This window comes from Astyanax mexicanus, chromosome 23 (assembly GCF_023375975.1).
Source record: "Astyanax mexicanus isolate ESR-SI-001 chromosome 23, AstMex3_surface, whole genome shotgun sequence".
Taxonomy (NCBI): Eukaryota; Metazoa; Chordata; class Actinopteri; order Characiformes; family Acestrorhamphidae; genus Astyanax; species Astyanax mexicanus.
Window position 1 is genome coordinate 30,063,103 of NC_064430.1, and position 19,417 is coordinate 30,082,519.

At 39.7% G+C, this 19,417-nt stretch overlaps 1 protein-coding gene across 1 annotated transcript in view; it reads left to right on the top strand.

Annotated features, from left to right (window-relative positions):
* cdh16 (cadherin 16, KSP-cadherin) overlaps positions 1-19,417 on the top strand; it is a 136,622-nt gene that overhangs the window by 98,239 nt on the left and 18,966 nt on the right. Inside the window, exon 14 of the mRNA XM_022665170.2 lies at positions 1,398-1,637. Coding sequence (XP_022520891.2) covers positions 1,398-1,637 — 240 coding nt within the window. The remainder of the gene's footprint in view (positions 1-1,397; positions 1,638-19,417) is intronic.

Consider the following 19,417-nt stretch of genomic DNA (forward strand, 5'->3'; position numbering starts at 1 on the left):
CACTCTAACCTGGCTTTGTTGTGTAGAACAGCTATCCATACAGAGATCTCTGGATTTATCCATTTAAAATATATACTGAACACTATTATATTGATATTAGCATTTGGACACCTAGATCAGGGGTGTCCAAACGAGGTATTTTAGAAATAGAATGAAAGTTGGCCCACTGTTAAGCAGGTTTTTATAATGTGAGATTCAAAGTTTAAACGCTAGGTGTCAGAAATGGGCCAAAGAGTCTAAAATCGGAGAGAGTGCGCATTTCTAGCTCAGAAAAACTAAGCAAAGAGTCTAAAAGCGGAGAGGGTGCGCATTTCTAGCGGAGAAAACAGGGCAAAAGAGTCTAAAAGCGGAGAGGGTGCGCATTTCTAGCCCAAAAAAAAAGAGCAAAGAGTCTAAAAGCGGAGAGGGTGCACATTTCTAGCGCAGAAAAACAGGGCAAAAGAGTTTAAAAGCGGAGAGAGTGCGCATTTCTAGCGCAGATAAACGGGTCAAAGAGTCTAAAAGTTGCCATAATGAAGGAGTTTAATATTAAGAGACATCATGAAATTAAACATTAATTTGAAAAATCTTAGTTTACACAACACTGTCAAAGATAAAGATAGTAAGTCAAGTAAAACGGTGTGTAAATGAAAGTAATCAGGAAAATGTATTATTTAAAGTGGTATATTTCATTATTTGTTTTATTACAGAGTGTGGCCCGTGACTTCAAATATATTTCTCCTTCTGGCCCCCAACAAAAAAAGTTTGGACACCCCTGACCTATATAATACATCTAAAGGAGCTTTCATATTATCCCATTCTAAATCTGTCTGTATTAATTTAGAGTCTGTTCAAAACCACACATCACTTGTCTAGCCCCCCTAGAGAAGTACTGCCAATAGAATAGGACACTCTGGATAAATATGAACCTTTGTGACTATACAACTCATGAGCTAGAGGGCTATAAAGCCTCCAGCACTGAGCTATGGAGTTCTCCACATAGTAATTTACAATGGGTTGGGGAAGATAATGAGGGGGTGGGGCTTTTATTTCTGAATACATTTTCTGAATACAATCAAATCCATACAGCAATTCTCCAAAAATCTAGTAGAGTCACTTTCTTTGACAGTAGAGACAATTACTCCAACATAGGCAAGATAAACCGAAACGTCACTGCTGCAAAAAAATCTCTTTCCAGTCCTGTATAATAACACATAACCTGAGTCATATTAGTGTAAAATCCTGTAATAATACTCTACAGCCTCAGTCCACATGCTTCTCTTACTTCAGACACTGCTTCTGTATCTCTCAGCTTGTCCAGAAATGCATGTGTACAGCTGTCCATGAGGGGAGCTCAAAGCATGATTTGTATTTATAATAGTTGAGTGAAAGTGTTTTTTTATCTCTCCATACTGCAGGTAACTCCTCCCTCTCAGCCTCCACGCTGGTCACCGTACACATCCTGGATGTAAACGATAATAGCCCGGTTCTGGTGGGAGATTACTCCTGGAAGTACCTGTGTACCCCACGCTGGGAGGACCAGGCCCTTGTCCTAGCGTCCAGGGACAGCGACGGACCCCAACACGGAGGCAGGCTCAACTTCTCTCTCCGCAGTGACCCCACAGTGCGCCGCAACTGGAAACTCACACCTATAAACGGTGGGTCACCCTACTCAGAATTTCTGCCATTTTGGTAGATACTAGTCTCTGCATACCCAGAACACCCCACAAGATGTGTATATATATATATATTCTATGTTAATGATATTACCAACAACTGGCAATAACTCTTTCACATCTGTGTGGAGGAATTATTTAAATTTAGACACATTGGAGGGTTCTGAGCACAAACATCCTGTTTATGATCATCCACAGCATCTCAATCAGACATTAACTACTACAAAACCACTTCATTTCATCCAAAACCTTCATTTGGTTTATTTTAAGCCATTTATAGGTGAACTTTTTTGTGTGCTTTGGATCATTTCCCTGCTGCAGAACCCAAGTACACCTGAGCTTGAGAAACAATCTGATGGCCAGACATTGTCATTCAGGATTTTCAGAAGAATTCCTGGTTTCATCAATAAGTAACAGTAAGTTGTTCAGGTCCTGAAGCATACTACCGCCACCATGTTTTACATTCAGTATGATGCTCTTTTTCCTGAAATTATATGTTAGTTTTATGCCAGACACAAAGGGACACCCACCCTCCAAAAAGTTACACTTTTGTCACGTCAGTCCAAAGAATATTTACCCAAAAATTCTGTAAATGCTGTAGAAAAGCTGAGCCAATATAAAAATTCTGTGGCCATCATGTCTAGTGCCATACAGTAGATAAAGTAAAATAGAGCCCTGAAGCACTGGTTTATAGTGCTGGAGCACCAACATATACCTCTGGGATAAGTTTGAGTGGTCCTCTTAAGCTAGAACCAATCATCCATAATCAGTACCTCGACCATATTAATTCTCACAGCAATGTTTCAGAATATAATGTAAGGTCTTTGCATTTATAATTCTATAATTTACCCCTGACTTTAAAAGCAACTTGGAAAGTTGCCTTCAGGCATAAAGTGTGTTCCAGATTCACTCTGGGAATTAATTATGGCTCATTTTAGAAGTGAGGAAATAAGAAGTCACTGTGAATTACATTGACATGCCACATTTCATGGGATAGGAACTAGTATCATGTGCCATGACTTTTGCCATGTTCATTGGAAGCCAAGGAATGCTGCACTAACCTGTGGGATATGTGGGCGGGGTCTCCTGCACTGATAATGAATTTGATTGAGTTGCTATAGTGTCTGTTCACACGGACAGTTCGAACCAGACGCCGCCATTCTCCATGAATCGAGGAATGTTAAATACCTGCACGACTTCAGATATTTTTTAGCATGTCTGTGTACAGTACCAGTCAAAAGTTTGGTCACACCTTAATTGGAGAGAAAAGGAGTTTTCTCTTTTTTTAAGCTGTATTGTAGATTAATACTAAAGTCATCCAAACTATGAAGAATATTATTATACTATGTTGTAATTATTGTTCTCTAGTGGGAACCTTCAACAAAGTTTTTCACTCACATGTACACCTGTACTCTGTGACATGACAATAAAAATCTTGAATCTTGAATTTCGAAAAGAAAAACATGGAATTATTCAATTATTAACCCAGAATATGTTTTCTTTTGTAGATTCTTTAAAGGAGTACACCTTGTTTAAATGAAAGCACTAGAATTTCTTGTCTCTTAATAAAGTGTTTGAGAGCATCAGTTGTAAAGTTGTGAAGAGGTAGAGTTACAGGTATACAGTGAACAGTGAATATTTTTTATGACAAGAACAACTCAACTAAAAAAAGAAAACAATACTTTAAGAAATGAAGGTCAGTCAATCTGAAACATTTCAAGTACTTTTAAATATGTCCTCAAGCACAGTCACAAAAACCAACTCATGATGATGAAACTGGCTCTCATCAGGAGCGAAGAGCAAGAGTTACCTGTGTTGTACAGGATAAGTTCATTACAGTTACCAGCCTCAGAAACCACAAGTTAACAGCTCACCAGATAAGATCACCTAAATGCTTCTTTTGGTTTGGTATTTTTGTTTGGTTTAATACTATTTAAGTTACTACATGTTTCTGTATGTGTTCCTTCATAGTCTGGCTGACTTCAGTATTAATTTACAATATAGGAAAAAAGGAAAAACATTGAATGAGAAGGTGTGTTTAAACGTTTGACTGGTATTGTATATGAGACTGTATATAGTGAAACTATTATATATAAAATTATACCATTTTTCTTTTTTTCTACCCCGGAACATCATGCTAAACTAGTTATTGGTGAGTTTGTATGTCAGTAACATGATTATTTCCTATGAAAATAATTAGCTGCTGTTATTAAAACATCTGCTGTGTGAGAATAGAGAGAAGACACCCTGACACCCTGACCTGGACTAAAGAGGTGTTCCTGTGAGGTCACCCACCGGGCGTCTAGACCAGTCACTGTGTCCTGGTGTACCTGAGACTGGAGCTAATCACAGACCGGAGAGTCTCAGGCACGTGTGAGGACCGCTCTCAGACACTGACTCAGCTCTGCTGGGTTACGGTGGTCCTGAGCTCGGATGACGTCTGCCCGGATATAAACGGAGATTCAGAAAATAACATTTTCACTGGCACTGTGCCAATCCAGTCTCAGACAGACGTCACTGAATCAGGTCTAATTCAGACACCTGCCGGTCTGGCCCAGTGTGTGAAGACCCCTCCCCGCCTCCCCCGGTCTCTCAGACGGCTGTAATAAGAGTGGAGGTTCTGATCCGGCTCTAATGTGACGATTCTGATGCTGCAGAATAGGAGGAGATGACGACACCCGTATCGATCCGGTATCGAGTCAATCAGCGGCCTGCGTCTGTCTCATCACTCCCTCTGTCCTTCATCGATTCGTTCATTTGTCTTTTCTTTTTTCCTTTGTTCACCATTGTTCTTCGCTTCTTATCGTTCTTTGTTCTCTGTTTATTGTTATTTTTCCCCCTTTTGTCTTCCTTCCTTCTTTCCTTTATTGTTCCTACTGTTTTATTTCTTTTTTTTTCATTATCATTACTTTTTTTCTTCGGGTGCCTCTCTGCCTTTCTTCCCTTCTTACATATTTCTGTCTTTCTACCTTTATCCCCTTTCTTTTTTCTTTCTTCTTTCCACTGTTTTAATTTATTTTATCTTTCATTTTTTTATTCTCTTTTCTTTTCTTTATTATTTATTTATTTATTATTTTTATTTCCTTTCTGTGTTCCTTACTTCTTTACATTCTGTCTTTTTTATTCTTTTCTTCCTTCATTTGTTTTCTTTGTCTTCCTTCCATCCTTTCTACTTTCCTTTGTTCTTTCTACTGTTTTTAGTTTTTTCTTTCATTTTTTCTTCCCTCTTCGTTTCTTTGTTATTTCTTTCTTTCTTCTAGTACCTGTCATCCTCTCTTCTTCCTTCCTTCCATACATTGTTCCCTCTTTCTTTCTTAACTTTATTTTCTTCCTTTGTTGCTTTTTTCTTTCTTTCCTTCCTTCTTCTTTTCTATCTTCCTTTATTTGTTTTCTTTTTCTCATCACTCCTTCTGTCCTTCATTGATTCATTCATTTGTCATTCATTTCTTTTTTCCTTTGTTCTTTTCTCTTATCTTTTCACTTGATTCTCTCTATTGTTCTTCGCTTCTTATCGTTCTTTGTTCTCTGTTTATTGTTATTTTTCCCCCTTTTTCTTCCTTCCTACTGTCCTTTATTCTTCCTACTGTTTTATTTCTTTTTTTTCTTTCAATTTTTCTTTTCTTTTTTCATTATTATTACTTTTTTACTTCTGTTGCCTCTCTGCCTTATTCCCTCCTTACAAATGTCCGTCTTTCTATCTTACCTTTATAACCCTTCTTTTTTCTTTCTTCTTTCCACAGTTTTAATTTATTTTATCTTACATTTTTTTATTCTCTCTTCTTTTCTTTATTGTTTCTATCTTTCTTCTAGTGTCTGCCATGCTTCTTTCTGCTGCCTTTCTTACAACCTTCCCTCTTTCTTTATTATTTTTATTTCCTTTCTGTGTTCCCTTCTTCTTTACATTCTGTCTTTTTTATTATTTTCTTCCTTCATTTGTTTTCTTTGTCTTCCTTCCATCCTTTCTACTTTTCTTTGTTCTTTCTACTGTTTTTAGTTTTTCTTTCATTTTTTCTTCTCTCTTCGTTTCTTTGTTATTTCTTTCTTTCTTCTAGTGCCTATCATCCTCCCTTCTTCCTTCCCTACTTACATCGTTCCCTCTTTCTTTCTTAACTTTTTTTTTTCCTTTTTTCCTTTCTTCTTTCCTTCCTTCCTCTTTTCTATCTTCCTTTATTTGTTTTCTGCCTTCCTTCCATCCTTTCTTCTGTCCTTTATAATTTCCACTGTTATTTTATTTTTCATTTTTTAAATTCTCTCTTATTTTATATATTCTTTCTTTCTTTTTTCTTCTAGTGTCTGTCATCCTTCCTTTCTTCTTTCTTTCCTCCTTACACCATTCCCTCTTTCTTTAATACCTTAATTTCCTTCCTTTGTTCCTTTCTTCTTTACTTTCTATCTTTTTTATTTCTTTCTTTCCTTTCTTTCTATTTCCTTTCTTCCTTTATTTGTTTTCTTTTTTTAAATCACTCCTTCTGTCCTTCATTGATTCATTCATTTGTCATTCTTTTTTTTCCTGTTTTTTTTTTCTTTTTCTTTTCACTTGATTCTCTCTATTGTTCTTTTCTTTTTATCTCTTTCTTTCATTTTCTATTGTTCTTTTCTTCTTCTAATGATTTTTTTGCTTCCATTTTTCTCTTTCTTTCTTTCTTTACTTTCTTCCTTTATTGTTTTCTTTTTTTTCTTTTCACTTTTTATTTTACTGCCTTTATTTGTGCTTTCTTTATTTCTTTCTCCTTTCTTTCTTGACTCTATTCTACCCTCCCTCTTTCTTTCACTCTCCCTCGTTCTGTTGATTAGATGTAAATGAATGAAACTCTCAGTATGGGGTAATTATGTTAAGGTAATTTGTGTGATGTCACAGCTGGATCTCTATTGGCTGAAAGGCTGCATGTGCTGCTGGTGTTAATGTTGGTTTAATTACAGCGGCAAACAGACAGTTGTGGGGTCCCCTCCTATTTCCTGGTGACGCATCCCTGTGTCCTCAGATTCCTCACAGGATCTCACAAAGACTTTCACAGCTGTGCAGGAGTCAAAATAGAGAGGATAATAAATGCAAATAATAAAAAAAACTCAATATAAAAACTATATTACATATTAAATGTTAGGTTGTTAGGTTAGCTCTTATGCTAACGCCTTACCTGACAGACTCACTAACCTAAAACCAATCACATCTGTTTTAGTGAGGTTCATCTTGTTTACACCCCATGCTCCAGCACGCATAAATTAGTTCTTAGGCTATAGCATCTTCTCCAACAGCCTGACAGCACCCAACACATCTGTTTCACAGGAGCTTCAGTACAGAGTTTTTCCTTTTCCTGTATAAGGTTAATTAAGCTGGTGGATTGTTGGTAGGGTTGCCAACTATTTGAAAATAAAATAAAAATATGTAATATATCTCCTAACCATAAAATATAACACTGTAAGATATGTTTTTTTTTTTTTTTTTAAATATGTGTTTTTGGCAGACACTTAGTATTAGATTAATTCGAACCACATGTATAATATACAGTACTGTTCAAACGTTTTAGGCACCAAAGTAAATTACACTAATCCATTTATCTCAGCAATACGAGTATTTTAACTGGAAAAAAGCACCACATATGATTTAAACAGATGCAAATAAATATAAAAATACAGTAAAACATAACAAGGAATTCTCATTTTTAATCGAGTAAGTTGTATCTTGTGTGTACGTACCTGTAAAAGCTCTGCTTTTGTAAAATTGTTGTTTGTATTTATTGTAATGCTGTAATGTGTTTCACTGAGCTAATAAACACTTACTGCACAGATAAGAAGCTTTTTCTTTACTGAAATTCCCACAGGTGCCTAAAACTTTTGCACAGTACTGTATGTTTCGTTCAGAAATATGTTGTTCATAACAGAAATATTTTTATTCAATCAATCAATCAACCTTTATTTAAACTCGGAGTACATTGAGGGTGGCCCTCATTTACAATGCAGCTGAGCATTTACATAGGGAAGGGATTGACAGAAACAACAACAAAAAAGTAGATTGAATAAAATAATAATGAATAAAAATATATATATATATGTATATATATATATATATATATATATATATATATATATATATATATATATATATATTAAGATATAAAACAAGTAAGGGAAAAATAATAAATTAAGGGTAGGAATCATGAAATCATAGGTAAAAAAAAGGTAATAGAACTAATAAAAATTCAACTACAGATGAATAAATAAAAAACTAAACACAAAATAGTAAAATATAAACAAGCAATAACTATAGTAAAAGAAAAACTAAGAAAATAAAAATAAATAAATCCCGCTAAAACAAACCAACATAAAAATAAATAAAAAATAAATAAATAATAATTAAAGGAACTTTATATACTGAAGGTGGTTAGAAACTAGGAGTTTAAAATGATTTAGTGACACCAGCGAGCTGAGCTTTTTTAGAGTGTCCTGTTTTTGTGAGATGTACGGTGGCATATGGTGAGAAAGTGCTTTAAAAACGAAAATAAACCAATGTGTTTCCCGACGCACAGCAAGAGAAGACCATCCAGCTTTTTCATAGAGTGAACAGTGATGTGTCTTATACGGGTCGCCAGTAATGAATCTTAGCGCCGCATGGTATACAGAATCTAGTGGTTTAAGTGTAGTTGCTGATGCATGTCTATAAATCACATCACCATAGTCTAGCATAGACAAAAACGTTGCTTCTACAATCTTTTTTCTTGCGTGTGTTGGGAAGCATGATTTATTTCTATATAGGAAGCCTTAGCTTACCCGAAAGCTTGTTAATATGGTGCTTAAAAGTCAATTTGTCGTCAAGCCATATGCCAAGTTACTTATATTCATTAACTCTTTCCACATTAGAACCCTTCAAAGTTGTCAAATCAATGTTAAACGATCTGGAGAACAGCATGTATTTGGTTTTCTCAGCATTTAAAACAAGTTCATGGTTATAAAGGCAGCCTGTACGGCATTAAAAGTGTGCTGCAGTTTATCTACTGCCGCACTAATGTGGTCAGCTGAGCAATATAATTGTGTCATCAGCATATAAATGTATTTTACAGTCCACAATGGAGGTGACAATATCATTAATGTATATATTAAATAATATTGGGCCAAGGATTGATCCTTAATATATTAAATAATATATATGCATGAGCATAATGTATGCTTTCAAATGAGCTTTGATATTGGTGATTTTTTTACCACATCAGCTTCTGGGGATGAATTTCACACAGGGAACCTGGACACTGCTCCCTCTCCCTGTATTCTCCTCCTCGGCCTCTCGTTTCTCTCCCGCCGCGTGATGTTTAACGTCGTACGTGAGCACTGGTCACTGCGTTCTAAATCACGTCCAATCACAGGAATAGTGCACTATATTGTGTGTTAACCAGTGGCAAATAGTGCACTGTTTCTCTGTTTCTCTTGGAGAACAGCCACTCCTGAACAGAGGCTGCGCTTCTGATTGGCTGTGAGTCTCCGTGTCATGACCAATGAGAGTCTCAGCCTCTGTTTAGAAGGGGTGGCTGTTCCCCAGCGGAACAAATCACACGCCTTAATTACTAACCTCAAAAATACGGGACAAAGCGCGTCCCGGATCAATTCAATACGGAACACATACTTTACTGACCAAATACGGGACAATTCCGTATTTTAAGGGACGGTTGGCAACCCTAATAGTTGGGTTGGCATAGCTGGCAAGTTTATGATCAGTGTCCACAGCAGTAGATCATTTAACCCTTGTGTGGTGTTCGGGTCTGTGGGACCCGTTTTCGTTTTTCATCAAATGATACTAAACAAATATTTTTTCTAACTCAAACTCATTGGCATTGGCTCATTTTTTGTGAAAAACATATATCAAAACACATTTTCGATAAACACACACTGTACACCAACCCCCCCAAAACATTTATATTACATACAGTATGTTTGACCAAGGGCTAATAAACATTGCTTCATTTGTAAATTTGAAACTAAACAAATGTTCTACTCATATCTTGAGTTTAATTCATTTTCTTTTACATTTTATTAAAAAACTAATAAAAAAAGAGTAGCACTTTTTGAAAGAAATGTAACATAAGAAAGGTAAAGGGCAAATATTAACCATGTAAGCTGTTTATATTGCTTGCAATTTAGGTGAAGCAAGCATGTGTAAAGCATTTTAATGTAGAATTGCTTAATTTTGCTGAATTAAATACAAGTAACAAAGAAAACGAGTAACAAAAATATGAACACCACACAAGGGTTAAACTGCATTTACATTAAATATGATACAAACAAAACCCATTTAGTATGAAATCACTGGATATTCTAACACAAATGTGGAAGAAACACTCTCAGGAAAGTGGGCGTGGCAGAAAAGGGTCCTTTAGACCTTGTTCTGGACTTTCTGAAATGAAAATGCCCTTATTTTTTAATCGGATTTGTTGGTGTGTTTCAAAAATCATCACAATAACCCCATTTCTTTTCGACTGCCAGTTCATCCATTGCTCTCTTCCCTCTTCTTTCTGTCCTTTTCTCCTGATTAAGTTGAAGCTCTGTCTGCTTCTGTCAGTCTGGAGTGAAGATGAGGATAAATTGCTTTTGATGCTTTTTTTTGCTGCGGAGCTTTTTCAGACACTGTGCTCTGCAGAGTTGCAGTAAAGCAGTCGGAGGACAGTATGAATGACGATGATAGGCTGCTGCTGTGTTGCTTAGGGACAGGTAGGACAGATACTGTTCATCCAGACAAGAACTATTCATTCCTCACAGATAAACACACAGCTAGATTCATCCACAAGGTCACCCAGCCACACACTGAAAACACTGAAAGCCCAACTGTAGCCCTTTAACAGAGATCAAATTCACTATTTTAAAAGTGCAGATACATAAGTGTGGACTCACCAGTAACTCTGTAACACTCACTTACAATTAGGGTACTGTGGTAGGCCCCTGGGGTTAGGGGCGTGACCACTGTGACCCGGAAGGAGGAAGCGCACAGATAACACAGACACGGGGAGTAAATAAACTCAAAACGTACCTTTTATTTGCTTTTAAACGCCCTCCACCACACCCAAAATAACTTAAATAAACATACTCAGCCCAAAGGGGCTCTAGAGTCTGTAGAATTACTTTAGTCTTCTTTTTATGCTCGTTTAAAGGTCCGTGCGGCCTCAGCCCTCAGCTCCCCAGTCAAGAGTCCTCCCTTTAGTGAGCTGAGGCTGAGTTTTATACCTGTCCCAGCCGGCTGCTTAATCAGTCCTGAATGCACACCGGCTGGGACAGACATGGCTGTGAGTTCCGGCGTGGGGCGGACCCACGGTTCCCCCGCCTCCTCACGCCACAGTACCTTAATTAACAGTGCTTACATCAGAATGTCTCAATTTAATTTACAACATTTTTAAGAATTAAATAATAATAGTAATATTTAGTATAATAATGGTAAACCAAAAACGTGGTCAAAACAGGCAGTGTTAAAACAGTATCAGAGAGTAAGGCAAATCAAAAATACAAAAAGGGTCATACATTTTATATAGTTTTAATACTTAGCCAAGTTTGAGTGAATTTCACGGATGCTAGAAACAGGTGAAGTCAATAATCAGGTGATTGTGGTCTGGGAGGTGTCATGTGATCAGTCATGTGATCTGTGGAATGAGTGCCAGAACCGATAGATGTAATACATTTTCAATTGTCAACTAATTAGTTGAAACGTTATTTACCTATTTAACCATTATTTATATAAGTCATGTTTCCAACCAGAGAATCGGCTCCACCCCCAACACTACAGGATATTAAATTATAAATATTAAAATGGTTCATATTTTGTCTGTGTGAGAGTATGTGTTTAGTAAAAGAAGTGGGAAAAAGAAGTTTTCTGAGTGTTGAGGAGTCCGATTGCCTGGTGGAAGAAGCTGTTGCAAAGTCTGATAGTGGATATTCAGATACTCTGGTGTCTTCTGCTGAACGACATTAGTGAGAATAGTCCGTGTGAGGGATGGGTGGGATTGTCCACAGTTCTGGTTGCTTTGCTGATGCAGTGTGTGGTGTAGATACCCGTGATGAAAGGGAGAGAGACCTGATGATCTCAGATGTCCTTACTCTCTGCTGTAGGGTCTTAAAATCTGATGTTGAACCGATGTTTTAAAAGATAAGATCATAATTCATGTTCAGTTTTTAGCCCAGTTTAAACTCATTCATAGCTTTTGAGACTCTGACAAGGATGAAACCGAAACGTAACATGAAGCAATGCTAATAATTAATGTGCATTAATTACACACCAAAGAGCTTTCAGTCCAGGGTCAGATATGGATTACATTAAAAAAATAGCATGAACAGCCTAAAATAAACTTGTAAATCCTAAAAGTTGTAGGATTTTTTTTTATTTATTAAAAAAAAGAAAAGCTGAAATATCACATGGTCATAAGTATTCAGACCCTTTGCTCAGTATTGTGTGTCACAAACACTACCATGTTCACCAAAAGACACAAACACCCACCAACACACACAGACTGAAAAACATGCACTTGGACTCTCACAAACTCAGCCTGTGTTGAAGGGTACCATCACACACCCACACTGTAATACATCCACTTGTGCTTTCACAAACACTACCAGTGTTCAGGTTCTCCAACAGACATGCACTTGTGCTCTCATATTCACTACCAGTGTTGAAGTTTACTTATAGAAACACACATAAACACAAACCCCAGCTACACAAGTAGACATATACAGTACAGGCCAAAAGTTTTGACATACCTTCTCTTTTTCAATGCGTTTTCTTTATTTTCATGACTATTTACATTGTAGATTCTCACTGAAGACATCAAAACTATGAATGAACACATGTGGAGTTTTATGTACTTAACAAAAAAATGAGCTGAACCTCCACTAGTCACCGGACCTGAACCCAATCCAGATGGTTTGGGGTGAGCTGGAGCACAGAGTGAAGAAGGCAAAGGGGCAACAAGTGCTAATAAACACCTCTGGGAACTCCTTCCTTCAAGACTGTTGGAAAACTTTTCATTTCAGGTGGCCACCTCTTGAAGCTCATTGAGAGAATGATGCCAAGAGTGTGCAAAGCAGTAATCAGAGCAAAGGGTGGCTATTTTGAAGAAACTAGAATATAAAACATGTTTTTAGTTATTTTTGTTAAGTACATAAAACTCCACGTGTTCATTCATAGTTTTGATGCCTTCAGCATGAATCTACAATGTAAATAGTCATGAAGATAAAGAAAACGCATTGAAAACTGACAGTCACGGCCACACACAGACACGTGGTGACGTGGCTTCTGTCTCAGGAATGGTTCCATACTGATGTATTGGGCCCTTCTTTTGCTACTTTTGCTTGGACCCAGAATCGCTGTTTGCGGCTATATTTCAAATGAGTGTTACTTAATAACTGATCTGAGCTTCCGGCGTCGAGCTTCTGATCGTCGAGTTTCCGGCGCTGACGAGAGCGGCAGCCTTCCAGCAGCTCCGTGTAGCGTTTCACCTTAAGTGAACTTTTTTCACTGTTTACTTTCTTTTTTCGTCTCTTACTACGCTGTAGTGTGTGTTAATATGTATCCCATGGATACGGATCGCCAAACTCTGCACATGGGCTGCAGAAACTTTGTTTACTCGAGGGAAGAACTTCTCGCGCTGAGAACAAAGAGCCGCGCCGGCGCGAGGCACCCCATTCCGACGGAGCTTAAGCGACGCTCCAGGGGCTGTAAAGCCGGAGCTAAGCTAAAGGCTAAACAACGGGAAAACCGCTGGAGATACAAGCCCTGTATTCCAGCAGTGGTGATGGGGAACGTGAACTCGCTGGCCAACAAGACAGACGAGCTCGCAGCGTTAGTGAGAAACCAGAGGACCTACCGGGAGTGCAGTCTCCAACCAACCACAACACGCTCCTTCAGGAAGTGGTCTCAGGAGGCAGAGGAGACCCTGAAGGACTGCTTTGCATCCACAGACTGGAGTGTGCTTCAGGACTCTCACGGTGAGGACATTGAGGGGGTAGCAGACTGCACAACTGACTATCTGAACTTTTGCATGGACATTGTGGTTTCTGTAAGAACTGTTCGCTGCTTTGCCAACAACAAGCCCTGGATTACAAGCGACGTAAAGGACCTCTTAAACAAAAAGAAGAGGGCCTTTAAAGACAAGAACCAGGAGGAGTTGAAGAATATTCAGCGTGAACTCAAGTCCTGCTTAAAGGAGGCTAAGGAGACCTACAGGAAGAAGGTTGAGCAGAAGTTACAAGTTAACAACATGAAGGAAGTTTGGGACGGTATGAGGACAATCACAGGGTGCAAGCCAAAGAGTGATAGTGCAACAGCTGGTGGTGTGGAGAGAGTGAACGAACTCAATCTCTTCTATAACTGGTTTGATTGCCCTGTTTCATCCTCACCTGCTTCTGTCTGTCCTGCTATCTCAGCAACCTCAGCCTCTGCCCCACTGGACACCTCCCTACCTCTTCTGAGTGCTGCTCAGGTCTCCCTCTCACAGACTGTCAGCACATCCAGTCCGCCCCCCTCACCTCCCCCCTCCACCTCTCTGCAGACCAGGTCACAGGGGCGCTGAGGAGACTCCGCTCAGGGAAATCAGCTGGACCTGACGAGGTGAGCCCAAGACTTCTTAAGGCTTGCACCTTTGAACTTGGGTTACCCTTGTCGAATATCTTCAACATGAGCCTGCAGTTGGGGAGGGTTCCTACGCTGTGGAAAACGTCATGCCTGGTCCCTGTTCCCAAGAAACCTCGCCCCAGTGAGCTCAATGACTTCAGGCCGATAGCTTTGACCTCGCACATTATGAAGACCATGGAACGACTGCTTCTCCCACTCCTCAGACCCCAGGTACAGCATGCACTGGACCCTCTCCAGTTTGCATATCGGGAGAAGATTGGTGTTGAGGATGCAGTCATCTACCTCCTCCACCGAACCTACTCTCATCTTGACAAGGGGAGTAGTGCTGTGAGAATCATGTTTTTTGATTTCTCCAGTGCTTTTAACACCATCCAGCCTCCACTTCTCAGAGACAAGCTGGTGAAGATGAATGTGGATCCTCATCTGGTGTCCTGGATCACAGACTACCTCACCTGCAGACCACAGTACGTGAGGCTCACTGATGGCACATCGGAGACTGTGGTCAGTAGCACTGGAGCACAGGAGACTGTGCTCTCCCCCTTCCTCTTCACTCTCTACACATCAGACTTCCAGTACAACTCTGAGATGTGCCACCTGCAGAAATTCTCGGATGACACTGCCATCGTTGGGTGTGTGAAGGGTGGTCAGGAGGAGGAGTACAAGAGACAGGTGGATGACTTTGTTGCTTGGTGCCGACTGAACCAACTGCAGTTGAACATATCCAAGACCAAGGAGATGGTGGTGGACTTCCGTAGGTCTGCACCACCCTTGCAGTCAGTCTCCATCGAGGGGGTTGATGTGGAGACAGTAAAGACCTACAAGTACCTTGGTCTGCAGCTGGACAACAAACTGGATTGGTCAACAAATACAGACACCCTGTACAGGAAGGGACAGAGCCGGCTCTATTTCTTGAGGAGACTGCGGTCCTTTAACATCTTTAAGAAGCTTCTGCAGATGTTCTACCAATCAATCGTGGCCAGCATTCTCTTCTACGCTGTGGTGTGCTGGGGAGGCAACATGAAGAGGAGAGAGGCATCATGGCTGGACAAGCTGGTCAGGAGGGCCGGGGCAGTGGTTGGAATGGAGCTGGACTCTCTGGTTACAATAGCTGAGAGAAGGACTTTGGATAAACTGCTTTCTATCATGAACAATGATAGTCACCCACTTCACACCACCATCATGAAGCAGAGGACTGTGTTCAGTGGCAGACTGCTGTAACAGAGCTGCACAACAGACAGACTCAGAAAATCCTTCATTCCGAGAGCCATCAGACTCTTTAACTCCTCCCATCGGGGACGGGATGCTGCTGACGACTGAGTTTAATCCAGGCACACCACTTGGACATTATTCAACAACTTAATTATTTATATTAACACTTCCCCAACCTCGCTTACATTTAAGTATACCTTACTCATGATTGGGTATTCACATTTTCACATTTATTTTTAGAACTGTCTTGTAACGTATGCATACTTATATTATATTATATTTCTATGTCACATCAGTCACTTTCGTAATCGATGTCATTGCACTTTACTCTGTTAATTGTTTAATTATTTATGACCATTAGCAACATCTACTGCACTGCTCAGTTTACAGATAGATCCTTACCTTGTATAGTTAGTTTTTTTTTTATATAGCCTTATATATTTTCTATTCTTCTGTGTTTTGATTTGTCTGAGTATGTTTCTTATTGTATTGTGTTGTTGCTGCTGGATGCCTAAATTTCCTTCGGAATAAATAAAGTATCTATCTATCTATCTATCTATCTATCTATCTATCTATCTATCTATCTATCTATCTATCTATCTATCTATCTATCTATCTATCTATCTATCTATCTATCTATCTATCTATCTATCTATCTATCTATCTATCTATCTATCTATCTATCTGAGCTGTTTACATTATAATTAAATGCAATCTTGATGAGTAAGACAGCTTTCCCATTGGCTCCTGGGACCATCTATTTGATTTTCTGCCGCTTTACTCACCATCAGTGTGTTGTCATTTCCCTAGACTACATTCACCTTGTATGTGTTCATTTAGAAAATACAGTACATATTGTGGTTCAATACAGCTGCCTGGACTTCCTGGACTGTAGGATGTAAGATCAAGTTAACTCTTTCACTTCTGATCAGAGTGGCTTTATGTTGGCTGATGGTTGCCTTCTGTTACTTGACAGATTTCTTGTCAGAGGTTTTGTATAAGTATACTGTGCTGAGTCCAGATTCCAGTCCTGGATTATGTTCTTGCTGGAAGTTAAGTCCAGGACTGGAAACAGGATACTGGATTGAGTAATGTCAATTTTATTAATGTAAGTGCAATTCATTTAATAACATAATTAACAAGTGCATTGCTTTTACTTAGCTTAGTTGGTTACAGTATTTAGGCTTAAAATATTTCAGGAATTAAATATTAAAGCGTAAATATATCAAGACAATCCGTTTCCTCAAAGCAGTTGAGTTCACTTAACTTTTTCAGTGCTTTCACAGTGTAGTGTCACACATACTAAACATTACAAATTGGATTTAAGGTACATATTTAACTATTTGTTCAAGAAAGCAAACGTAAAGCGAGACACCCTTGCGTCACCTTTATTTTTAAGACTGTTTCCACTCTTTTGAAGTTAGTCTCATGTACAGCATACTCCTCACCTCTGACAGCAGAGATACACTCCGGAGATACGCTGTGGCTTCGGGTCACCCCCAGCTTCATCACAGCCTCTTCGCCCTCACTTACCCTGTGGAACATTAAAGAACGCTGGTGTCAAAGGACAGCAGAGGGCTTTTAGAGGGAGTGATAAGACTAAACTGAGGCAGATAACAGCTTCTCTTTACTGGACTGGGCTCCTGCTCTTATGTTGAAGGTCTGATTAGATACTGGGTTTGTGAAAGTGTCCCTGTGTCGCGTGTTTAGCTTTAGCACTGTATACACATTAATGCTACGACAAACCTGAAACACATTCTGATTTAGGATGGAAATAAAACTCTGTCTTGCTTGGTATTCAACATGGGCACAAAGGCAAGTATGACAAAAGTTACAGGACCGGAATTAGTAACGTGTCCCATGACTTTTGCCATGTACCATAGAAGTTGAAAAACACTGCTCTGAGCTCTTGTATTGAATGTGGATGTAATTTATGTTTGTAGCTGTTTGTATGGACAATTCCAGCCAGAAATCACCTGTGATAACCTGTGATTATTACCAGACAATAAGTGGTAGTATTAGCTTCTGTGGTGTGTTCCTGGTACACAAGTGACACTGTGGATAGAGGAATGTTAAATGCCCACACAACTTAAAAAACGGAATGGTCCATTTATCTCCACCAATTATCAGACCTCATTATAACTTCCATAATTCACCTGCACCCATTATCAGACCTCACTCCAATTCCCATAATTCACCTGCACCCACTATCAGCCCTCACTCCAGCTCCCATAATTCACCTGAACCGACTATCAGCCCTCACTCCAACTCCCATAATTCACCGGCACCCACTATCAGCCCTCACTCCAACTCCCATAATTCACCTGAACCAACTATCAGCCCTCACTCCAACTCCCATAATTCACCTGCACCCACTATCAGCCCTCACTCCAACTCCCATAATTCACCTGCACCCACTATCAGCCCTCACTACAACTCCCATAATTCACCTGCACCCACTATCAGCCCTCACTCCAACTCCCATAATTCACCTGCACCCACTATCAGCCCTCACTCCAACTCCCATAATTCACCTGCACCCACTATCAGCCTTCACTCCAACTCCCATAATTCACCGGCACCCACCATCAGCCCTCACTCCAACTCCCATAATTCACCTGCACCCACTATCAGACCTCACTACAACTCCCATAATTCACCTGCACCCACTATCAGACTTCACTCCAACTCCCATAATTCACCTGCACCCACTATCAGACCTCACTACAACTCCCATAATTCACCTGCACCCACTATCAGCCCTCACTCCAACTCCCATAATTCACCTGCACCCACTATCAGACCTCACTACAACTCCCATAATTCACCTGCACCCACTATCAGCCCTCACTCCAACTCCCATAATTCACCTGCACCCACTATCAGCCCTCACTCCAACTCCCATAATTCACCTGCACCCACTATCAGACCTCACTCCAGCTCCCATAATTCACCTGCACCCACTATCAGCCTTCACTACAACTCCCATAATTCACCTGCACCCACTATCAGCTCTCACTCCAACTCCCACAATTCACCTGCACCCACTATCAGACCTCACTACAACTCCCATAATTCACCTGCACCCACTATCAGCCCTCACTCCAACTCCCATAATTCACCTGCACCCACTATCAGCCTTCACTCCAACTCCCATAATTCACCTGCACCCACTATCAGCCCTTACTCCAACTCCCATAATTCACCTGCACCCACTATCAGCCCTCACTCCAACTCCCATAATTCACCTGCACCCACTATCAGCCCTCACTCCAACTCCCATAATTCACCTGCACCCACTATCAGACCTCACTACAACTCCCATAATTCACCTGCACCCACTATCAGCCCTCACTCCAACTCCCATAATTCACCTGCACCCACTATCAGCCCTCACTCCAACTCCCATAATTCACCTGCACCCACTATCAGACCTCACTCCAAATCCCATAATTCACCTGCACCCACTATCAGCCCTCACTCCAACTCCTATAATCCACTTGCACCCACTATCAGCCCTCACTCCAACTCCCATAATTCACCTGCACCCACTATCAGCCCTCACTCCAACTCCCATAATTCACCTGCACTCACCCTCAGCTTGCCATGCGCATTTTGCACCATCTCAAACCTACCTCACAAGATAGCACCTCACAACTATACATGTGTGGGCATTTCCAAGCCTTTTTTCATTTGGAAACAAATAATTATCAATTTATATTCTACTGTTCCATTACTTAAAATATATAAAATGTAAAATAATAAAAACTACCAATATTATAATGAAATGTGTTAAATATTCTATTGGACTCGTTGGTAACCTTGTAATATACTCATAATGTCACTGGGACAGTGATCAGCACGCTGTGCTCTCCATACCACAGCAGTATTTTGACATGTCCTTGATAAAAGTTAATAAAAAATCCATATATTAATGAGGCAGCGCATATTCATA